This window comes from Perognathus longimembris, chromosome 7 (genome assembly GCF_023159225.1).
Source record: "Perognathus longimembris pacificus isolate PPM17 chromosome 7, ASM2315922v1, whole genome shotgun sequence".
NCBI lineage: Eukaryota > Metazoa > Chordata > Mammalia > Rodentia > Heteromyidae > Perognathus > Perognathus longimembris.
The window spans coordinates 24,998,337-25,023,009 of record NC_063167.1 but is presented as its reverse complement, the minus strand read 5'-3'; the positions used below and the strand labels follow the sequence as shown (position 1 = coordinate 25,023,009).

Below are 24,673 nucleotides of genomic sequence, written 5' to 3'. Positions count from 1 at the left end.
GCGGCAGCGGCTGGGGAGGCGGCGGCCTGGCCTGGCCTGGCCTGTCAGGGCGCGGGCGGCGGCGGTCCAGCACCATGTCCCTGCAGTACGGGGCAGAAGAGCCGCCCCTCGCCGGCAGTTACGGCGCGGCGGATTCGTTCCCTAAGGACTTCGGCTACGGCGTGGAAGAAGAGGAAGAGGAGGCGGCGGCGGCGGGCGGCGGCGGCGGGGCGGGGGCTGGCGGTGGCTGTGGCCCGGGGGGCGCTGAGAGCTCCAAGCCGAGAATTCTGCTCATGGGGCTGAGACGCAGCGGCAAGTCCTCCATCCAGAAGGTGAGTGGAGAGACGTGGGGTCCTCCGTCCGCTCCCTCCCCTGCTCTCTCCTGGCGAGGGCTCAGGTGGGGGGGGGGGACGGGGGAGGGAGGGAGGGCGGCGGCCGAGCCGGCCAGGCGCTGGGCTCCAGCGCGGCACTTTCTCCTCGCCTGCCGCGGGCACCACCCGCGCGGGGACCCCGTATTCGGCCGAGGCTAAGTAGAGTTTGGGAGGCGAAACTGACTGGAGGGAGGTAGGTGTCCCGGGCCCCGCCCCAGATCGCCGCCCCCTGGCACCAGGTCCCTGACGCCTGGACGCGACCGGTCTCACGTGGAGAGAGCCTTGGGACTCCCTGCCCTGTAGTAAGCCATCTGAGTACTTGTGTTGAAGTCTTCAGGACTTCGCTGAGACATCATTGGAGTAGGTGCTGTTGCTGTGCGTATTTGAGTACCTGTGATCTGAGTGTAGTTACAGGTGATACTTCCCTGGTAGGTCTGTAGTTACAAAAACCTTAGCCTTTTTCTTTTGAGACAGTCTCTCACTGTGTAGCCCAGGTCTCCCTTGAACTCATAATCTTGCTGCTGCTTTCTCTTCGGGAGTACTGGGATTACAGCTCTGCACCACTACTCCAGGCCAGAGACATCTAAGAATGTTACATTCCATTTATTTTAACTTTGGGTCAAGAAGGAAAGGTGGGGCATACATTCTTTAATAAAAGGGGAAATAGAAGCAGAACTCTGCCTCTATTTCTTCCACCTACCATCCCAGTTAGACACACAGTGGGCTTCTAATAATTCATATTACAGGTCCCTAGCTTTGCCGTTTTCCACTCTGTTGGGGAGGTCTATCTAAAAGTAAACCTCGTGATGTTTGTTTTCATAAAGCAGCTTTCTTTCGAATTTTCTAGATTACTGTGTTTTATTTATCTTGTTTTTCATCTCCAGCAAGACTTGCCTTTGTTGATGTTTTCAGCAAACTGATTTTTATTCAACTTGTTACTGACAAAACCTTGCAAGTAACTTTTTATCTTTTACAAAGTAACAAAGAGCCAAAGTATTACTTAGGACTCAGTTTTTCTTTTTTAAGGAACCCAGAACTAGTAGGCTAACCTCTACCAGTGTTACATCCCTAGTCATGAGTTGACTTTACCATTTCTTGTATTATGGGAACTGCTTATTCCCTACTCCCATAGGCCTTCCTCCTTTGGATATTTTCACTTTCTACTTAGACTGTGAACTTAGCCAGGACAAGATCCAATGGTTTTTTTTTTTTATATTCCAGAATTTAGGCATTTAACTCTCTCTCTCTCTCTCTCTCTCTCTCTCTCTCTCTCTCTCTCTCTCTCTCTCTCTCTCTCCTCCCTCCTCCTCCTCTTCTTCTTTTTTCTGAAAGGTGGCCATCTACCAGTGGAGCCACATTTACTTCGTTTTTGCTGGATAATTAGAGATTTGTCTGCCCAGGCTGGCTTTTGAACCCCTCGATCCTCTAATCTGAGCTTCCTGAATAACTAAGATTGAGTAACTTTTGGATGAACAAAACTTCTTAAACTAAGCCTGGTGCTGGTGGCTTATGCCTATAATCCTAGCTACTCAGAAGGCTGAGACTTGAGGATTAGGTTTGAAGCCAGTGGGGACAGGAAAGTCTCTTGAGACTTTCTCCAATTAAGTACTAGAAAACCAGACATGGTGATGTGGTAGAGCTCTAGCCTTCAGCAAAAGAGCTCCGAGACAGTGCCCAGGTCCAGAGTTCAAGACCCACGACAAAACAAAACAACAAACCCCTCAAAACTTGGATGATCTTCCAAATGGATTTTGAGAACTTTAAATCTTGGTCAAAAAACAAGGCTGAGAATGTGGCTTAGTGGTAGAGGGCTTGCCTAGCATACATATGGCCCTGGGTTTGATTCCCCAGTACCACATAAATAGAAAAAAATGAAAGTGGCACTGTGGCTCAAGCAGTAGAGTGCTAGCCTTGAGCAAAAGAAGCTCAAGGATAGTGCTTCAGGCCCTGAGTTCAGGCCCCAAGACTGACAAAACAAAGAAAAACAACCCACGAAAACAAAAGCAAGCATAAATCAACCCCAAACTACAAAAAAAGAGTCTTTTGTGGTGTTGCACTCCTATAATCCCAGTACTGGGGAGATGTCTTGAGGCCAACTTGACATACAAAGTGAGACTATGTCATAAAAGAAATCAATGTAAGCAACTGACTACTACTAGTACTAATATGGTGCCATTAAAATAGCAGAAACCTTTCAACTTCAAAATAGATTGGGAATTAATGTACTTTGTTTTGTCAAAGATAAAGATTAATACCAATAGATTTACCATCCAATTTTTACCTTAATTTCCTCCCTCCCTCCCCTTCCCTTCCTCCCTCCCTCTTTCTTTTGCTACAGGATTAAAAATTTTAATGTTAATCTAGGGTAGATGGTTAAATTCTGAGTTTTTACAGTCATAAAATTGTTATTTCTCTTTTAATAGGTGGTGTTTCATAAGATGTCACCCAATGAGACTCTCTTCTTGGAAAGTACCAACAAGATTTATAAAGACGACATTTCCAATAGTTCCTTTGTGAATTTCCAGATTTGGGATTTTCCTGGGCAAATGGACTTTTTTGACCCAACTTTTGATTATGAAATGATCTTCAGGGGAACAGGAGCATTAATATATGTCATTGATGCACAGGTAGTTAGGAATAATGATGTTTACTTCTCCCTTTGTTATATACTCACAACAATTTACTTTGTTGCTAGGTTCCCTGACATTAGAAGAGGTATAGCTGCAGAGTGCTTTTTGGGGAGCAGGCCTTGTGCAGTTTCAGAGTATCAGGTGGTTAGGAGAAGTGATTGATATCTTTGAGTCCCAGCTAATAATTATATGACTGGTTTTCTACTTTTATTGTAATAGTAGGTATTTCTATACTTTATTACAATAGTGACATCACTCACTGAAAAGATTTCATCAGTGCCTATAATATTAGGAATCCTATAACAACTGAGTCAGTATATATTTACTTAACTTGTTTGAATTGAATTGAGTTTAACAAGCACTTACCAAGGGCCTACCATGCGTCCGATAGTCACATGAATCCCTGTCCTTAAGGAGCTTACTTATGTGAGCTTAAATATGTCCCATAGCAATGCTTTAAAAGTGATAGGTGCTTTCATGTACATGAGCCAATCTACCCAATATTGTGAAGGCAGGTATTTATAATTGCAGTTTTTCAGATGAGTGAGCTGAAATCAGAATTTAAGCAACTTGCTTAAAGCCACACGTTTGATTAATGGCAGAGCTGGGATTACTTTAAAAATTCTGTATGGGAGAGATGTTTGTTTCCCTTTTCCATAATGGTACTATATTCAAATAACAGGCTTGGTTATTGAATTTCTATCTTAAGAAATTGCAGAGCTGGGGCTGGGGATATGGCCTAGTGGCAAGAGCGCTTGCCTCGTGTACATGAAGCCCTGAGTTCAATTCCCCAGTACCACATATACAGAAAACGGCCAGAAGTGGCGCTGTGGCTCAAGTGACAGAGTGCTAGCCTTGAGCAAATGAAGCCAGGGACAGTGCTCAGGCCCTGAGTCCAAGCCCCAGGACTGGCAAAAAAAAAAAAAAAAAATTGCAGAGCTATTTATTTGTATTTAAGTATTTATTAGTAATTAGGTTAATACATTTTCTGTAATTGGGGTGGTTTGCTTTTTGTATGATTTCTTCTTTAAAAATATTTTGTTCTGACTTACAGGATGACTACATGGAAGCTTTAACAAGACTTCACATTACTGTTTCAAAAGCCTACAAAGTTAACCCAGATATGAATTTTGAGGTTTTTATTCACAAAGTTGATGGTCTGTCTGATGACCACAAAATAGAAACACAGAGGGACATTCATCAAAGGGCCAATGATGACCTTGCTGATGCTGGGCTAGAAAAACTTCACCTTAGGTAACATTATGTGTGCTTGGTATGAGAGCCATGAAAAAAACAATGTATGTGTGCTTGATAAGAGAGCCCTGTAAATGTATTCCCATCTCTATCATTACAGACTCTGTAGCTTCCTGTTGCTGGTATTCCCTTTTCCAGTTATGCAAGATTTTAAGATCTTATCACTGTTGAGTTCTAGAAGTCTGTGTTAGAAGTCTGATAATACTGAGAAGTTGCTCTTCCCCATTTTTGAATTTTCCTGATGATTGAAAGTCATGTGAATCATTGGTGCTTTTGCAAATGAATCTCAAGAGAATGGAGTCAGGCTGTTTCCTCATGGCAAAAATCTGCTTCAGGACATTTCCCCTTGTTTTCATCATTTTTCTTCCATTGCCAAAATTAAGAACTCTTGTTCACATTTGTTGTCAGAATTGGACTTGGATCCAGATAGCATCTTTCCCAATAGGAAGTACTTTTTTTTTTTTTGCCAGTTCTGTGGCTTAAACTCAGGGTTTGGATACTATCTCTGAGCTTTTCTTATTCAAGGTTAGCACCCTACCACGTGAGCCACAGTGCCACTTCTGGCCTTTTTTGTTTACATGGTACTGAGGAATTGAACCCATGGCTTCATGTAGGCTAGGCAAATACTCTACACTAAGCCACATTCCCAGCCCAGGAAGTACATTTTTGTTTTCTTTTTGGTTTGTTTTTTGCAATCCTAGGGCTTGAACTCAGGGCCTTAGCACTGTCCCTGGCTTCTTTTTGCTTAAGGCTAGCACTCTACCACTTGAGCCACAGCGCCACTTCCTGCTTTTTCTATATATGTGGTGCTGAGGAATCGAACCCAGGGCTTCATGTATACAAGGCGAGTACTTTACCATTAGGCCATATTTCCAGCCCCCAGGAAATACATTTTTAAGTATAGATTCTAATGTATCTTAAGTTCTTTTCTTTGCAAGTGTTGGGGCATGGCTCGTATCCTTTAGTTTTTTTTCACTCAAGGCTGATGCTCTACCACTTGAGGCACTGTTTCACTTGTAGCTTTTTGGTGGTTATTTGGAGATAATAACTTTATGGACTTTCATGCTTGGGTTGGTATTGAACTGTTATCTTCAGATCTCACCCTCCTGAGTGTCTAGGATTACAGGTGTGAGCTACTGGTGCCCAGAGTATATCCTAGTACTTAAAACAGTACTTTTGTAAAATTCTGCACTTTGGGTTAAGTGAATTGATCCTATAAATCGAACATTTAAATAGGATTGTGCATTTGCATTTTGAAAGTATATGAGGAATATTTTGGTGCATCATCTGTTTTTAGTGATAAAGGTAAAAATAACTTTAAAAAACACCTGTGAAATGTTTCTTTGCTTTGTGCTGATCCTGGAGCTTTTGACTCAGGGCTTGCCCTCTATCCAAGCTTCCCTCCCTCCCCCCAAGGTTAGTGCTCTACCACTTGAGCTGCACTTCCACTTCTGTCTTTTTGGTGATTAATTAGAGATAAGAGTCTCAACTGATTTTTGTACTCAGTCTGGATTTGAATCACAATCCTCACATCTGAGCCTCCTGAGTAGCTAGGTGGCATGAGCCACTAGCATCCAGTTGAAAATGTTCTCTTGATATTAACAGCCTAAAGGGGGAAAACATAGGAGAGACATAGGTACAGTAATTTCCTTATCCTTGGTCTAATATAAAGACTTCCATATAGGCTTAAGCCAAACCTCTTCCTACCCCTACCTGGCCTCAGGCTTCAAAATCTTTCAGTTATTCTAGCAAACTTTATAGAAAAGTCTTACCCTCTAGTTTATGTGAATTTTTTCCTTTTCTCTTTTTTGGTGGTACTAGGGCTTGAACTCATGGTCTAGTGCTTGCTAGGCAGATTTTTTTGCTACTTGAGCCATTCCTTCAGCTCTTAAAATTTGAAAACACAGCTAAAATTCTTGCTTAAAAAGTAAAATTCTGGGGCTGGGAATATGGCCTAGTGGTGAAGTGCTTGCCTTGTATACATGAAGCCCTGGGTTCCATTCCTCAGCAGCATATATATAGAAAAAGCTGGAAGTGGCACTGTGGCTCAAGTGGTAGAGTGCTCAGGCCCTGAGTTCAAACCCCAGGACCGGCAAAAAACAAAATAAAACAAAAAGTAAAATTTTTTTTTTTTTGCTGGTCCTGGGGCTTGAACTCAGGGCTTGGGTGCTGTCCCTGAGCCTCTTTGTGTTCAAGGCTAGCGCTCTACCACTTGAGCTAGAGTACCACTTCGGGCTTTTTTGAGTAGTTTATTGGAGCTATCATGGGGACTTTTCTGCCTGTGCTGGCGTTGAACCAGGATCCTCAGATCTCAGTCTCCTGAGTAGCTAGGATTACAGGCATGAGCCACTGGCACCTGGCTTGTAAAATTCACTTTTTATAAAAGAAAGTAAAAGTCCCTTTTCATAAGATCCTGGAATCAATCAGTCTTTTCTTTCTTTTGCAGTATTGGTGCTTGAACTCAGGATTTTGGGCACTTGATTAGCTTTTTCTGCTCAAGGATGGTACTCTTATCACTTGAGCCAGGCCTCTAGTTCTGGCTTTGTTTTTGTTTGTTTTGTTTTTGGTTGGTCTTGGAGCTTGAACTCAGGGCTTGGGCTCTGTTTCTGAGCTCTTGATGAAATCTGGTGCTCTACCACTTTGAGCCACAGTGCTACTTGCGGGTTTTCTGGTGGTTAATTGGAGATAAAAGTCTTGCAGACTTTCCTGCCCAGGCTGGCCCAGAACTGTGATCTTCAGATCTCAGCCTCCTGTGTCATTAGTATTCTAGGTTTAAGCCAGTGATACTCTGTTCCCTTGTTCTTATTTTTGTGAACCTACTGTTAATTTTTACCTGGATTTTATGCTTGTTTGTCTGTTTTGTAGTGAGTGCTCTGGGAAATATGATTCTCTTTCCTTAATTGTGTCCCTTTCAAGGGCATTGTATCCTAGTGGTATACATTACCCTTCTGCCTGTATTCAGTAGAGCTATAATAAGCAGGGCTTGTTAACTTCAGTAGAATTTTCAGTGAGCTTTTATTTTTAATTTTATTTGTTTAGTAGTGCTAGGGACCAAACAGGACATTGTGCATGCTAAGCAAGAGCTCTACCACTGAAGTATACTCTTAGCTTGCATCGAGCTTATATTTAATATTGAGAGGTCTGTGGATAAGGCTCTATTTGATTTCTGGTTTCTAGAGACTCAACTTAGGAATATACTTTGGCTTGCAGGTTTTCTCTGTCTCCAGTTACCTCCAACTCTTATAGATCCTGGAGGATCCTTACTTTGCTAATCTCTGTGCCTATAAGAAAGACTGAAAATCTTCCTTTCCTTCCTGCTTATGTGATCATTTGTTATTACATGTCCTAGTGTTCTTACAGCTAGAATCAAAGCCCCTTTTTTCATAGGATTAGGTTCCTTGTGGTACATGTAGCTCATATTTCGATAGAAACATGTGACGATAGGTATACTCTTAAGTGAAAAATCATGTAGAATTTCCCACAGTATTTAAATTGTTTCATATTTACATCTATTGCTTTTTTTTCCCCCTCATTATACATCCTTTTATTAGGCCTTTAGACTCTTGTTTTCAGGGCCCCTATATCCATTTTCCTTATGCTGTATATCTAAATCTAAATACCAGTTGTATATTTGTGTTTATTCAGATGAGACCAGGGTGGAATGGCAGTAGACTTGTTTACTCAGCAAATACTAAGTGCGCAAGACTGATGAAGTCTCTCTCCTCATGAGCTTACAGTTCATAGAGCTTACAGCTCAAAAGCCTTTACAAATTAATGCATGGTATAATTTTGAGTACTTACCAATGCTGTGAAGATAACAGTTAGGCCAAAGGGATAAAAAGCAGGTTCAGGATTACTGTTTTAGGTAGGTCAGGAGGTGGCAGTTTAGTAGAAATGTGAATTGTTACTTAGTGTAAATATCATATATCTAGATTTCGAGTTTGGTCTTGGTTTTTGTCTTAGTTACGTACTTAAGAAACCAAGTTTTATGGATCAGGTTGTAAAGACATAGAATGTTTAAGTTTCTGCATCTGAGAATGCTTTCCAGTATGGGTTCCTTTTGTTGCTCTCTGGTAAATGCAGTAAAGTGAGTGAGTGATCCTACCATAAGCTAGGTAGGAAAAATGATCTTGTTTTGAATAATGGGGATGGTAAAAAGTTTATTTTTAATTACTTGGAGTAAATGTTAAGAAACATTAAATATTATGTATTATGATAGTTATTGCTGTTGTAATTTGCAAATTAATCTTCCTATATTCTGTTTTTCAGTTTTTATTTGACTAGTATCTATGACCACTCAATATTTGAAGCCTTCAGCAAGGTGGTGCAAAAGCTCATTCCACAACTGCCAACCTTGGAAAACCTATTAAATATCTTCATATCAGTAAGTGAGCTATTTAACTCCGTCTAATTGCCAGTTTCGTTTCTGTTTAATATATTTTGTCTTTTTAGGTTTTTCCAGAAATGTTTTTTTCAAATGAGCTACTAAAAATTTCCCCCATGCTTTCTTAGTTATAAACATCTTTATAATATAGAGTTTGGGAGCTGGAAATATTGCCTTGTGATAGAGCACTTGCCTAGTATGCACAAAACCCTGCACTCAATCCCCAGAACCACAAAAACAACAAAATTCTTTGTTGGGTATGTTGGTGCACGTCTGCTACCCCAGCACTCAGGAGGTTGAGGCTCATAAATTTGAGGCCAACCTGGGCTATACAGCAAGTTGCAGACCAACCTGGGCTGTAGAGTGAGACTGTCTCAAAAAGAAAAACAAAACTGTAGCCTTCATCTTTATGATATCTGTTTCTGAAGAAAGAGTAAAGACTAGAAAAGATTGGGTCTTGGGAATGTGACTCAATTTAATTTTAATCTTTGCTTCACTGGAGATGACATTGAGAACAATACTTTTCTCTCCTTAATAATTATAATCTTAGTATCATATTTTATATTCTTATTTTGAACATTCAGCTTAAGAAAAAAAGACTAATAAATTGAGCACTTATTTTCTAAGCATTATTTTGAAAGGACTCAGTGTGTGGTGATCCCCACTGTGACTCTAGCTTTTTGGTGATGCTAGATGTTGGCATCAAACTAATTATTTTATGTTTGGCTAATTGCTTATATAAAGACTTTGTTAGTTATTCAAAATAGATTGATTGACAGGATTATTGACAATATAGCATAGTTCTGTCTGAGGAGGTTATGTTTTGTTGAGGGTATGGCACTGCTAGGCAAGCTCTCTATCACAGAACTGTACTGGCAGCTGGAGAAATTCTTTGTTATTGAAATTTTGGTGGTGTCTTAGAAAATCATATAAGAGAAAGAAGGAAAAGATGCCAGTATGTTAGTAAATTGAAGCAGATAAATAATTCCACTTCTTTTTTAAGAGGGAATTGTCTTACATTCTGAGCATGGTGGTACATGATTATAATCTTAGCACTTGGGAAATTGAGGATCAGAGTTTGAGGCTAGTCTGGACTATGTAATGAGGCTTTGTTTAAAAAAAGGTCTCATACTCAAGTATTACTTAGTTTTTGGTATTGGTTATATAATTAAAAGTGACAACTGGGGTAGCTCAGTAGCAAAGCAGCATTTGCTTAGTATGTGAAAGGTCCCTGGTTTACTCCTTATTACCATAAAAAAGTCATAAAAAATAACCTTTAATGTACAATTAAAAATGTCCTTCAATAATTCGATATCATTGATAAGTTACAAATTGTGATTCTTAAAAGTAACTAGGGCCAGGCACTGTATTCCTAGCTACTCAGGAGGCTAAGATGTGAGGATTGAGGTTTGAAGCCAGCCCTGGCTAAAGTGTCCCTGTGAGATTCTTCTCTACAATTAGTTACTCAAAAAAAACCAAAAACCAAAAAACAAAACAAAAAAAACCACCTGAAAGTGGAGCTGTGGCTCAAAGTGGTAGACTGCTAGCTTTGAGCTAGCTTAGAGAAAAGAGCTTAGAGACAGTACTCAGACCCCGACCCATGACTGACAAAAAACAACAACAGAGGCTAGGTGCAAATGACTCATGCCTGTAATCCTAGCAACTCAGGAGGTTGAGATCTGAGGATAGTGTTTTGAAGCCAGCCAGGGCAGGAAAGTTCATGATACTCTCATCCCCAGTTAACCACCAAAAAAGAAAAAACTGAAAGTAGAAGCTCCTTAGTTAAATCCCTAGTACTTGTGGCCATGCACTTGCACACAACACATACACACAAGTAACTGAATCTCCTCCCCCGAAAAAAGTAACTGAACGCTTCCCCAATTTTGTTTTTCCAAGAATTCAGGTATTGAAAAAGCCTTTCTCTTTGATGTTGTCAGCAAAATCTACATCGCAACCGACAGTTCTCCTGTGGATATGCAGTCTTATGAACTTTGCTGTGACATGATTGATGTTGTAATTGATGTGTCTTGTATATACGGGTAAGTTCTATACATATTTCTGTAAGATCTCAGACAAGTAGAAAACCACCAGCATTATTTCTTCAGAGGACTAAATTTCTGAAGCCCCTGGTAAGTACTGTATAAAGTACTATTATTTTGACCACAGTGTTTTAACTTGGAGTCTGATTTCTCTGTAAACATTGCTGGTTCTTAATTTCAGAGAGGACGGCAAAGAGCACTTAGGAAGTGAATGGTATTGAATTTATTTATCATTGAAAGTTTCTCTTGCCTCAATTTGTAGAGTTTGTACTGTTAGTCTCATCAAAGTGACTTAGCTAGATCAAAAGGCTAGGTTAATTTATTTTAAATGGTCTGAATAAGAAAGTAAGTGCTGGTTCCTCATTTAACCTCAGGCTTTGTGGAATGGGGATTCTAAATCTTTCAGAGTACAAGAAAACAAGGTAATCAGAATTTTAGATGTTAGACTTATACAGAAAATGTTTAGCTCATACATCTGACTTTCTAGAATAAATCTCTAAAATGTGAGGTCTCCTGTATTCTGTATAGAAATTTAGAAAGGAAAGCAAACAAGTGATTTTGTAGAAAATAAAACTTTGGGTCAGGCACTGGTAGCTCATGCCTGTAATCCTTCCTACTCAGGAGGCTGAGATCTGAGGAAGCCAGCCTGAGCAAGAAAGTTGATGAGACTTTTATCTCCAATAAACTAATCAGAAAAGGCCATAAATGGAGCTGTGGGTCAAGTGGTAGAGTGCTAGCCTTGAGCAAAAAAGGAGCCCAGGGACAGCACCCAGGTCCAGAGTTCAAGCCCCAGGACTGGCAAAAAAAAAAAAAAAAAAAAAAAAAAAGAAGAAAAGAAAAGAAAAAGAAAACACACCTCAAAACAGAAAACAACTTTTGGTCTGGCCAGTGACTCATGCCTATAAAACTACCCCCTTCCCTGTAAAAAGCTGAAAGTGAAGCTGTGGCTCAAATGGTAGAGCACTAGTCTTGAGCTAACAGCAATAACAAAAAAAAACTCAAGGACAGTACTTGGGCCCTGAATTCAAGCCCTGGGACTAGCACAAAAAAACCCAAAACCCAAAAAACAAAACAAATTTGGAAGAATTTACTGGGCAATAACATTCTTTGTACTCTGATAATCCTTACTCATCTAGTTGTTAATGTCAGAACTCCCAAGGTGTTTTCAGCCTTTCTTGCTTTCTAATACCCGAGTCCCCTGTGTCTTTGTTCTGCTTCACCTCTGACCTACCCTTGGCTTGATCTCCATACTCAACTCATCATTGTCTTTTTCTGGCTACCTCTGAAAAGGTGAATGCATTTGTCTTAACCATTTCTGGACCTGTCTCATTGCAGTTTATTCCTTTTTAACTTGTATGATCACATGCTCTTATTTTTTTCCATAATGAAAATGAGACAAGACTGTTATGTTACTTAGGAAAGTTTCATGTTCCCCATTTCTAAAAATATGTGAATAGAACATTTGCGTTTTCTTTAAAACAATTAAAATTTCATAAGCAACCTTTTTCATAATTTAAAAATAATTTAATTATAAAATTATTTTTTACTATAAGATTGATGGTAAATTACATATATTGTAGAGTATCTTTAAAAATGAGACCATTATTTCACCACTCCTAACATTATATATGCAATTTGATAAGGTTCTTATAATTTGCTTTTTACTTGACTATTGGTTTATGTTTTTTGGAGAAGACTGTATATAATTCTAACTATTTTAGTTTTTAGCTTCTAAAATGCACTTTGTATCAAGATTCTATAATATATTTAGTAGGCTATATTTCTTCTAGTTTTTATATTTATATTTTTTACTAGTAGCAATCTTCATATTTAAGATCTTTCATTTGTAGACTGTCAGTACAGATTAATCTGAGGGAAGATTTGAAGTCAGCTATATTCCATACAGCCCATGTAAGCAAGATAGTATGAGTGAACAATGTATTCCTAGAGAGGAAGTGTCTGTTGACACTCATAGGCATTTTATCCATGCTGTCTGCCAGAAGCTCTTCTCTTCATAGTTTCAGTACTAAGTAGGTTCTTTCTTCTCCATTTGCTGTCTGTAATGTAGCCTACTTAAAAGTCTGCTTCCCTTTGACCAAATCTTTTCTGCTTCTGCCTGGACATATTTTCAGACAAGTTTCAAATAAATATACTGCTTGAAAGTCTTAAAAACTACCAAAACAGCTGGGTGCCAGTGGCTCACGCCTGTAATCTTAACTACTCAGGAAGCTGAGATCTGAGGATTGAGGTTCCAGACCAGTCCAGGCAAGAAAGTCTGTGAAACTCTTATCTTCAACTCTTTCCTTACTTTCCTTCCCTCCCTCCCTCCACTCCCTCCCTCCCTCCCTCCCTCCCTCCTTCCCTCCTTCCCTCCCTCCCCTCCCCTCTCTCCTTCCCTTCCTCCCTTCCTTTCTCTTTTTTTGCCAGTCCTGGGTCAGGGCCTGAGCACTGTCCCTGGCTTCTTTTTGCTCAAGGCTAGCACTCTACCACTTGAGCCACAGTGCCCCTTCTGGCTTTTTCTATATACGTGGTGCTGAGGAATGGAACCCAGAGCTTCATGTATAAGAGGCGAGCACTCTACCACTAGGCCATATTCCCAACCCTCCAACTCTTTTCAACTGCCAGAAAAAGCCAAAATGGAGCTCTTGGTCAGGTGATAGAGCACTAGCTTTGAGCAAAAAATGCTCAGAGATAGTATACAGGCCCTGAGTTCAAGCCCCAGGACAGGCACAAATAAAATACTGAAAGAGCTGGGTGCTGGTGGCTCATGGGTGTAATCCTATTCAGGAGGCTTGAGATCTGAGGATCATGGTTCAAAGCCATTCTGGGCAGGAAAGTCTGTGAGACTGTTTTCTTCAGCTCTTTAACTGCCAGAAAAATCTGGAAGTGGATCTTGGCTTATGTGGTAGAGGGCTAGCCTTGTGCAAAAAAGCTCAGAGATAGTAACCAGGCCTTGAATTCAAGCCCCAGGACTGGTATGAGGTTTAAAAAAAAAAAAAAAGGAAGAAGAAAAGACTGTACCAAAATAGTTTGGAGCAATGGAGCAAGCCTTTAAAAAAAAGTCACTAGCATATTTAAAAGTTTGACTTCGGGCTGGGGATATAGCCTAGTGGCAAGAGTGCCTGCCTCGGATACACGAGGCCCTAGGTTCGATTCCCCAGCACCACATATACAGAAAACGGCCAGAAGCGGCGCTGTGGCTCAAGTGGCAGAGTGCTAGCCTTGAGCGGGAAGAAGCCAGGGACAGTGCTCAGGCCCTGAGTCCAAGGCCCAGGACTGGCCAAAAAAAAAAAAAAAAAAAAAAAAAAAGTTTGACTTCATTAATCACTAAAATAAAATAAAATTAATCTTCAGACTTTGAATAGAAATCCTCTAAAATTTTTAATTTTTTAATTGTATGTTTGTGTGTGTGTGTGTTGTGTGTGTATCTGCGTGTCTGCACATGCTTGCACATGTATGCTTGGCGTCAAGTCAGACCCATGGCCCATGGTAGGCAAGTTAGTGTGATTCAGGATCATATTCTGGCTCAACCTTAGAAGCTTTGCGGCTTCTTGAAGCTGCTTCCTCTGGATACATGTAGCTTAGGGACTCTCTGCCAGGAGTGTTTGTGTCTGTTTGATTCAGAGTACCTGTTCACATTTTCCATGTGGCATAGAAAAGGATCTACTTGGCATCTAACTCTAAGCTAAGGACACGTAACACAACTTCCTCTTTCCTAGTCAGAAGGAAGTTTTCTTTTATATTGTTAAAACAGATGATACTCCCTTCCTTACTTTGCCCTCCCAAATCAACTTTATGAAAGATATTAGAAACTATGGGATTGACTTAAATTAAGTTTGAGTTCTGACTTTGCTAGGTCACTTCACTTTTAATGAACTTCCATTATTGCAGGTTTAAAATGAGCACAGTCCTCTTGTTTTAATTTGGTTTATTTTGAATTTTTTCAGAAAGGACTTAAAATGGTTAAATAGAACTGTAGTAGTAATTCTGTTCTTCAGGTTATTGTAAATTAAAATAAACTAACTTACGAAAAGTAAACTGGGTTTGAGGCATTACCCAAGTAGTAGAAAGCTTGCTTAGCAAATCTAAGGCCCTGTGTTCAAATCTAAGTACTGCCTCCCTCCTCACCCCAAAATAAATAAACTTAAGTTTCAGTATAGTTTTAAAAATTAGCCCCTTTCCCTGTTCAGTAAAATTTAGCTTGTGCAAAATAGAGACAAGTGCAAACGAGAAAAAAACAACAGGCATTGTTCTACCAAAGACAACTGCTGGTAACATTTCTTTTTAGTATATTTCCTTTTCTGTAAAAAGTGACTCTCCCCTCTTCTTTTAGACAGTGTCTTGCTATGTAGCCTAGAGCTGGCTTTGAACTCCCCATCATTCTACCTCAGCCTCCTTTATCCTGGAATTATAGGTGCATGTTACTAACCTTCTCCCCTTACACATACACTTTAAAAAAAAAAAAATGTGGTGGCCAGTGCATCTTTAAAAAAAGGCAATTTTGACAACTCTTACTTCCTGTTGGAAACTAGACAACCATTAGACTTTTGCTGAGCAGATACAGAAGAAAGTTGTTGGCCCTGGGTGCTGGTGCCTCATGCCTGTAATCCTAGCTACTAAGGAGGCTGAGATCAGAGGATCAAGGTTTGAAGCCAGCCTGGGCAGAAAAGACCCCGGGGAGAGTCTTATCTCCAATTAATCACTCAAAAACTGGAAGTGGAGCTGTGGCTCAAGTGGTAGAGTGCTAGCCTTGAACACAAAGAGGCTGAGGGACAGCGCCTAGGCCCTTCGTTCAGGCCCCATAACTGACCAGAACAAAACAAAGCAAAAAAGTTGTTGGTTTTAGCGTAATTCCTGTAGGTCTCTAGGTAGGAGTATTTCTGTGTAGTCTAAGAATTTCCTTGTTTTTAATGAGGAAAAATTTCTGAGAAAAGACATGGTTGGCTTGGCATGTAGAGTATGCCTTGAAGGAGCTTGTTGAGATGGTGGCAGGCCCAGGGGGCTCTGTGGCCTGAGGGAAGTAGGGAGAGATGGTATCTCAGCTGAAACTATACCTGTATACTATGATCTGAGCAGGTAAGTAGCCCCATCTCGCTGGTGTTGGAAATGTCATTTTTCTGGTCAAATCTACATGCATGCAGTTTTACTGTTTTCTCCAAATGTTTCATTTTAGTAATAGTAATGGATATGTATAGACTTTTCTGTTTATAACAAAAGTTAGTGATTCTAAGATTCTGCTTGGGAATCCTATATTGAAATGACGGCTCGGTTCTAATATATTTAAGCCAGTATGATTATTTCTCAAAGACATTTGGGAACCTGGGTGGAAAAATTTGCAAGTGCAAATTAAATGTGACACAATAACAAGTTGGGAAACGTTAATGAGTAGTACTTTCTTTTTAAAATAGGCTAAAGGAAGATGGAAGTGGAAGTGCTTATGACAAGGAATCCATGGCAATTATCAAGCTGAATAATACAACTGTCCTTTATTTAAAGGAGGTGACTAAATTTTTGGCACTGGTCTGCATTCTTAGGGAAGAGAGCTTTGAACGAAAAGGTAATGGCATTTTCAAAAAGCTGTTTTTATGTTAAGTGTTTTTGTCATTATTTCTCAGGTCCTTGAAAACAGTAGAAAGCAATATTACAAGGTTGCAGTATTGAATTTATTTATTTATTTTTGACAATATTAGGGTGTAAAGTCAGGACCTTGAGCTCTTGCTTAGCTTAGCCTTTTCTGCTTGTGGCTGGCACCTGAACCACTCCAGTTTCTTCTCTTTTTTTTTTTCTTTGCTGAATTCTTAATTGAATATAAGAGTCTGCTCTGGCTGGCTTCAAATTGGGATCCTCAGATCTCAACCCTCTGAGTATAAGTGATTCTAGATGTTCCACTGCTGACAAATAGTTACCTTTAAAAATAAACGAGCTCATATCGATTTTTGTGTGCCGGTACTAGGTCTTGAACTTTATACTTTCGCTTAGCTTTTTCTGCTAACATCTTCTACTCTACCACTTGAGCCATACCTCCACTTCTAGCTTTTACTGATTACTTGGAGGTAGGAGTCTTTTTGGTTTTTCTGCCCATGCTGGCTTCAAATCATCACCCTCAGATCTCAGTCCCTTAGTATATGGGATTATAGGCATGGGCCACTGGTATTTGCCTTAGCTCATACTTTTGTCCCTTCCCTTCTCTGAAGTCCAGACTCTCCTTCCTTGGATATTTTATTTTTAAGCCAAGTTTTTAAAAATTATTACTATTATAAAGGTGATGTACAGAGGGGTTACGGTTACATAAATAGGGTAATGAGTACATTTCTTTTTGGACAATGTCACCTCTTACCTCGCCCTCTCCCAGTTTTTCCCTCCCATCCCACCATCTGACCCACAAAAGTTTTTTATTCTAGCTCCTCTTTCTTCAAAAGTTTTTTTTTTTTTTTTTTGCCAGTCCTGGGGCTTGAACTCAGGGCCAGAGCACTGTCCTTGGTTTCTTTTTACTCAAGGCTACCACGCTACCACTTGAGCCACAGCACTGCTTTGGCTTTTTGAGTTTATGTGATGCTGAGGAATGGAACCCAGGCCTTCATGTGTGCTAGGCAAGCACTCTACCACTAAGCTACATTCCCAGCCAAAACTTTTTTTTTTTTTTTACTAGTACTGGAGCTTGAACTGTGGGCCTGGGCTCTATCTCTGAGCTTCTTGTAGTCAAGGCTAGCACTTTACCACTTGAGCCACAGCACCACTTCTGGCTTTTTCAGAGTAGTTTATTGGAGATAAGAGTCCCAGGATTTTCATGCTAGGCTGGCTTTTAACCTCCAGGTTCAGATAACAGCCTCCTGACTAGGTAGGATTACAGGCATGAGCCACCAGTGCCTGGCTTTTCAAATCCTTTTATTAGCTGCTGATTGACTGCAGTGTGTTTCTATCTGAACTAATCTACTAAAGCTGTTCCTTGAAAGGTGGTGCCTTTCTTTGCTGCATTCAGTCAGTCTTCTGACAGTGTGGCCCTGTCAGTCCTTCCTTTTCCAAAGCTTTCTTCTCTTTGCTTCCTTAAAACTAATCTGTCTGGATTATTTTGTGTGTTTGAAATTCTGACTGTCTTTCCTTTTTCTTTGGCTGCTTTATTTTTCTTAGTTCTGCATTCTTCAGTTATCTTCCCAATTGTTACTTTTTCTGAGGTCAGCTTTCTAGCCCATGGCTTGGGTTATTCCTAAAAATATCTACAGCTCTCTTGAGCACATGTTCCATTCCCATGTTTGGATCTATTAGTAAAACATCTTCACTTAAATATTTGGTGAGGTGTTCATTGTGGCAAACATGGACAGATGATATCCCCTGTTTCATGCCTCTCTTGTGGCCATCTGACTTCTGTCACAGGTTAAGCCATTTTTCTTGTGTCAGTTCTTACTTCCCTCTCTCCCCATTTCTCTCTTTCTTTTCCTCCCTCCCCTCCCATCTCCCTCCCTCCTCTCTTTCCTTCTTTTTTCCCTCCCCCCTTCCCTGTTGGGTACTTGCTCTTCTCATCCTGGGCCTTGAACTGCAAGGTCTGGGCACTGTCCCTTAGCTTTTTCACTCAAGTCTAGTGCTCTACCACTTGAGCCACACCTCCACTTCTGTCTTTTTGGTGGAGAATTGGAGATAAGAGTCTCATGACTTTCCTGCCCTGGCTGGCTTTGAACTGCTATCCTCAGATTTCCATGTCCTAAATAGCTAGGATTATATATGAAGAATTGCATTTGTCTGAAATATTTTTTGAGAGCTAAGGTAGAAGTGTAAAATCTAAGTAAAGAAAAAACAGGAGGTAGGCCTAGCTTTCAAAAATATTTCAGACAAATGCAATTCTTCATCTTAAAAAATTTTTTTTTAAAACAAAAGTGTATTTGCTATGCTGGTGCTACTGGTGGCTCACACCTGTAATCCTAGTTATTCAGGAGATTGGGATCTGAGGATTTTGGGTCAAAGCTGGCTCAGGCAGGAAAGGCCATGAGACTCTTATCTTCAATTAACTACCAGACAACTGGAAGTGGTGTTGTGACTCAAAGTGGTAGAGCAGTAGTCTTGAGCAAAAGAACTCAGCAATAGTGCCCAGGTCCTGAGTTACAGCTGCATATCTGACAAAAAAAAAGTGTATTTGCTTTTGAATCTAAGGACTGAACTATCCCAACTATAATTGAAGTCTTTTGTGTATATCTCTTAGTTGACATCCATTCTTTGTGCTGTTTTGTTTTTTTACTATGTATGATTTCTTTTACTTCTTATCTATCCCTATATTTAGAGAGTAATATGTATTATCTTTGTATAAGTGATGTCTGTATTTAAGTTGCTTCTGCAACTTGCATTTTTCTCCTCATTCTAGGTTGTTTTTGAGATATATCTAGTTTGATAGCTCTAGTTCATTCATTTTCACCATCATTTATAGATTGAATATGCAACAGTTTTTGTTGCTGGGCATTTATTTAGATTATTTACAAAATTACAAATCTATATATATAATTTTGCTTTTTCATATATGGAGAGTTTCTGTAGGATATATTTTTAGTAGTGGAATTTATACAATATGTCGATCAACTTTAATCGGCTATACCAAACCACTCAAAGTGGTTTGTCATTTTTCACCCGGGCAGTACAACTTGGGAGTTCTTAACACTTTACATCTTTGATGATGCTTGGTAAGGTCAGATTGCTTAATTATTGTCAATCTGTTAGGTGTGAAATGACATTTCATTTAGTTCTTATTTTTAACTAATTACTGATACAAGTGCCCATACATACACACAGTGTACTTTAGTCAGACTCACCCCCTGTTTATCTCCCTCCTAACTCTTCCCCCTTTTAAACAATATCTAATGAGTTTCATTTTCATTTTTACATATAATGTACTTAGATCATGTTTACCTTCTAGCACTGTTTCGTCCCCTTCTTCCTCCCTTTGGCTCCCACCTCCAAATAGTTCCTCTTGATTTCTACACATGTCCAATTTTACTTTAGTTTGAGGTACAGATTACACATGTGAGCAAAAACATGCCATATTTGGTGTTCTGACCTTAGCTTATTTTGGTTATGGTAATGACCATTTTCTTGCATATAATTTCATTTAACTTTATGTCTGAATAATACTCCCTAGTGTATATAGCACTACATTTTCTTTATCCATTCATCAGTTATTGGGCATCTAGGTTGATTCCATAGCCAAACTATTATGAATAGTGCTGCTATATATAAGTGGTAGTGTAGCTATATCTATTGTATGTTGGCTTACATTCCTTCAGATAGCATGGTTTAGTAGGGTCATATGGTAGTTTCATTTTGATGATTTTTTTTGTCTTGTCATGGGGTTTGAACTCAGGGTCTGGGCTCTGTCCCTGACCCTATCTGTACTCAAGGCTAGCATTCTACCACTTTGAGCCACAGTGCCACTTGCAGTTTCCTGGTGGTAAGAGTCTCATGGACTTTCCTGTCTCTTGGCTTTGAGCTGTGATCTCAGCTCTCAGCCTCCGGAGGAGCTAAGATTATTGGAGTGAGCCACTGGTGCCTGGCTATTTTGAGTTTTTTGAGGAATTGTCATATTGGTGACAATATGGTCTATACCATTTTGAGACAGAGTCTCACTATATTGCCAAGTTGGCTTTAAATTCCTGGTCTCAAGGAATCCTGCCTTGGCTTCCTGCGTGCCAGGCCAACAGGTGTGTATCAGTATTCTGAGCTCACAGAAGTCACCTTTAATGTAGCTGAAAGGCTCAAACTTGTCTTTATACTTTCCTCCCTCCTCTTGGTGGTGCTGGGATCAAATCCATGGCCTTGCAAATACTAACCAGGTGTTCTGCCACTGAACTACTCATTCAGTCCTGATTCCCAACACTTCCTACCAAGGGTCAGTGGTGTCCTCTATCCAGCCTAGGTTTTGTTTTTTTATCTTCCACCTGTGCTGTATTCTCATTGCCTGCTCCTTGTGGTTTTCTTGTAGTTTTTCTCCCTATCCTGCATAATTAAGTCTTGCTGGTATGCTTAAAAGTTTTGTCACGTAATGTATTTTCATATTTTAGTTTTTCTCAATGTGAGTTGAGTGATTTGAATCTTTGGTGCCAATTAAGAATTAGGATCTGTGAAACTGTTAAGCTTTCATTGACAACTTTGCCCTGTACTTGTTTCCCTTTGTTGGACGTTTTTCACATTTGTGATTAATTGACACCAGATTGTTTTGATTTGTTTCTTGTGGGTTGGCCTTATGCTGCAACTAGCATATCCTTGAAGGCTAGGCCGTATTTGCTGCTTCTGACACATCGTACCCTCTGTCATACTGTTCAGTGTTTAATGATGTTCATCAAATTGAATGTGAATTTTTGAAAGCTCACATTGTATTTAGACCACACAATATATTTTTTTTGTATTCTAATTTATTTATTTATTTATTTATTTTTCTCAAATTTTTATTATCAAACTGACGTACAGAGAGGTTACAGTATCATACGTTGGGCATTGGATACATTTCTTGTACTGTTTGTTGCCTTGTCCCTCATGCCCCCCACACAATATATTTTTATATTTTATTTTATTCTGAATGTGAATTGGGTGATTTGGAAGTTAGATGCCAAGGCAATTAGTTTGGTCAAGATGACAGTCAAATTGCACATTGTGGTACTCACAGAAGGATGCTGTGATGGCAGCTATATATGACAACCTACCTCTTAATACTTGCAGATGTTGTCTAGTTGGAGTTTAAAATTTCTTTTTTTTTGATCGGTTGTGGGGCTTGAACTCAGGGCCTGGGCTCTGTCCCTGAACCTTTCTGTGCTCAAGGCTAGCACTCTACCACTTGTGCCACAGCACCACTTCTCATTTTTAAGTGGTTTAACTGGAGGTAAGACTCTCCTGGTGACTTTTCTTTTCAGACTGGCTTTAAACCTTGATCCTTAGATCTCAGCCTCCCGAGTAGCTAGCTAGAATTACAGGTGTGAGCCACCATTGCTCAGCAAAATATTTATATTTTTGTTTGTTTGTTTTTTGTCAGTTGAGGGGCTTGAATTCAGGGCATGGGCACTGTCCCTGAGATTTTTCACTCAAGGCTTGTGCTCTACCACTTTGAGCCACAGCTCTACTTCCAGAGTTTAAGAATTTAAAAAAGATTTTATTAGCCTTGGCTGTAAGCCCAAGTAATGGAGGCTTAAATAAGATGGAAGTTTATGTTGCTTCCACATTTAAAGAAGCTTGAGGGTTGACAGTCTAGTGCAGCTAGGCAACTTTTTGGTATTCTCCAGTAGGTGCTTCTCTTCCTATCTTGCCCTTCTTAGCATATTGAAATGTCACCCTGTTCCAGAAAGGAGCTCCAGGGCTGGGAATATGGCCTAGTGGTAAAGTGTTTGCCTTGTATACAAGAAGCCCTGGGTTCGATTCCTCAGCACCACATATATGGAAAAAAGCCGGAAGTGGCGCTGTGGCTCAAGTGGTAAGAGTGCTAACCTAGAGCAAAAAGAAGCCAGGGACAGTGCTCAGGCCCTGAGTTCAAGCCCCAGGACTGGCAAAAAAACAAAACAAAACAAAAAGGAGCTCCAGCCATATTACCCGTATTCTAGGCTTTTAAGAAGTAAGAATAGAGGTAGAGAAAAGAATGCATGCATCCTTTTTCTCTTACAGAGAGTTCACAGATGACCTACACATTTCTACTTACTGCAGTGGCCATAATTGGCCATTTGACTGTATCTAACTGCAGGGAAGGCTGGGAATGGCAATATTTTAGCTCAGCCACCAGTATGTTTATTCAAAATTGGGGTTCTGCTTCTAAGGAAGAAGGGAGATATGGTTAGAGTCAGTAGAGAACTAGCTATTTTTGTCACAAATTAGCACTTGTTCATTGAAACCTTACATGGAAGCCCAGGAAACTGCCCTTCCTGAAGAGGCGTTGCAGGCCACTTGGAACTCTGCCTGATGGCCTTTCTGCCACTTCCCACTGCTGAGCAGTTTGCTAGGCTGATTGCCTGTTTCCTTCAACCCTTCAATGGCTGCTGCCCAAAGAGTGGTAAAAGGAAGAGTTTATAATTCAAAAAGTATTTTTCCTTGATTCTGGAGTTTATTGTAAACCTTTTTAGCACATTTACCTTCTTAATAGCTTTGTTAGATTAATTGCTCTCCATGTACACCCTGAGGCCCCAAAGAAACAAGTTTTAACACTTCCTATGTCCTTTATAATTTTCCCAGCATAGAGAATTCCTCAGGTGGTTGTATGTCTTTTCTGTCACTGAATATTTATTTCCTAGTATATATGTTCACAGTCTCCATTCAAGAGGGATTATTCTTTTTCTCTTGCAGGTTTGATAGATTACAACTTCCACTGCTTCCGAAAAGCTATTCATGAGGTTTTTGAAGTGGGTGTGACTTCTCACAGGAGCTGTGTTCACCAGAGCAGTGTCCCCAGCCTGAAAGCATTGGCACACAATGGCACGCCACGGAATGCCATCTAGTCTGAATCCCAGCAATTGAGGCTTGGTGCCAGCTTACTCCTCACTCCAGGGTCAGATGCCACGTGCTACAGGACATGGGAGCTGCTGCTTGTGGGAGCCTGGTGCCTGTCTGACTGGAGGCTAGGCATAGAGGGTCTCATTTGGATGAAAACCCTTTCAGCCGGCAGTGTTCAACTAAAGCTACTATTTCTTTCTTTTTAAAAAATTAGTTCTTTGAGGCCTCAGAACTCAAATATGTTTTTCTCTTTTTTGGTCCTACTTCAAGTAATTGGATATTTTGGACCAGGAGGTAACATCAGTTCCCTAGCCTTTCCAGGGAATACTGTTGTCAATTCCAGCTGAAAATAATACAGAAACTGAGTTTTATATGCTTCCCTTAAGTTTTCATTTGATTGGTTTCTAAAAACCCTGCTTTGCTTACCTTCTAACACTGCCTCTCAGATCTCAGTTTGGAAATTGCATACGTAAGGCCTTTTAAATTCATTCACTTGCTCACTCAGAAGATGCGTTGTCTGACTGAAGCAAAGGACATTCCTGTATTTGTGAGGAAGGAATGAGAGGAGATTGTGTGCCGCGTCGAGTGGAGAGCAAGGCTCAGTACAGGCTGCATTGGTTCCCCTGGGAATGTTAAGGAAAAAACTTTTTAAACAAAATTTCTGCACCTGCGTTTTGGGTACCAGATGTGTGGGTTCTTCTGCACTTGATAAATGACCATGCACAATGTAACAAAGGGAATTTAAGATGAGGTAGTTCTCCTGCAGTCCTCTTGTAGGGGAGAAACTCATGACCCTGAAATATCCAGCCCACTTTTCTTTTAACCTTGATATCAACTTCTGCATCCCTTCATTTGTGAACTATGTAGATTCTTTTAAGAACTGCTGTTTGTTGACTAGGAATGGCCCCACGGCACTAGTGGACCATCCACTGGGGTTGGAGAGAGTGTGGTGCCACAACTTGTGTTGTTTTACACTTTGTCTCCAGTATTTTGACACCACGTGTCAACTGTGGTACTTTGCCTAGAATTTGAATTCAATAACTGTTCCTTTTTGTTGATGGTTGATACCCCCTCCATTGATTTCAACTTAACACGTTATTTTTACGCCACCTGCTCAGTCATGTATATTCCAAAGCCACTGGACCACTTGAGTACATAAGTGCCACTGTTGAATGAGATCTATATATCCAGGTCAGTAACCTAACAGTGTGACTTGGAGTGCTTCCTGCAGATGACTCTGACTGTTGAGTATTTACATGGACCATAGTGATATCCAAAAGAAAAATGCTTTTATATTTATAGATTATTTCATTGAACTATATATAAAATGGGTATCAATAAATGTATTTACTCCAAAATCAGTTTTCATCCTTGCCTATGGTATGGGAGGGTGAAATGATAGAATATTGGGTTGTCTCACTTTTGCCTTCTCTCCCATCTCCTGTTCCTTTGCCAATTTGTGTAACAATCTGTTTTAGGATTTTAAGGTTCTGAGAATTCCATGGTTTTCTGTGCAGGCATCTCCCCCTTGCCCAGGTGAAAGTGTGTTTTGCTTGGGTGTTTGATATCAAG

The 24,673-nt window shown here is 40.1% G+C and overlaps 1 protein-coding gene across 1 annotated transcript; it reads left to right on the top strand.

Annotated features, from left to right (window-relative positions):
* On the top strand, positions 1-24,459 carry Rragc (Ras related GTP binding C). Its single transcript, XM_048350944.1, has 7 exons — positions 1-311; positions 2,774-2,977; positions 4,035-4,234; positions 8,504-8,618; positions 10,515-10,657; positions 16,066-16,214; positions 22,955-24,459. The coding sequence occupies exons 1-7, from the start codon at positions 75-77 to the stop codon at positions 23,104-23,106; spliced, it is 1,200 nt and encodes a 399-aa protein (XP_048206901.1). The 5' UTR covers positions 1-74; the 3' UTR covers positions 23,107-24,459.
* The last annotated feature ends 214 nt before the right edge of the window (positions 24,460-24,673 follow it).

What these genes read in the sequence shown, in the direction of transcription:
- Rragc (XM_048350944.1), top strand. Translation starts at nt 75, where the DNA reads ATGTCCCTGCAGTACGGGGCAGAAGAGCCGCCCCTCGCCGGCAGTTAC. An exon ending in CTAGAAAAACTTCACCTTAG is followed by an intron (nt 4,235 to 8,503) that starts GTAACATTATGT and finishes TCTGTTTTTCAG; the next exon opens with TTTTTATTTGACTAGTATCT. An exon ending in AGAGAGCTTTGAACGAAAAG is followed by an intron (nt 16,215 to 22,954) that starts GTAATGGCATTT and finishes TTTCTCTTGCAG; the next exon opens with GTTTGATAGATTACAACTTC.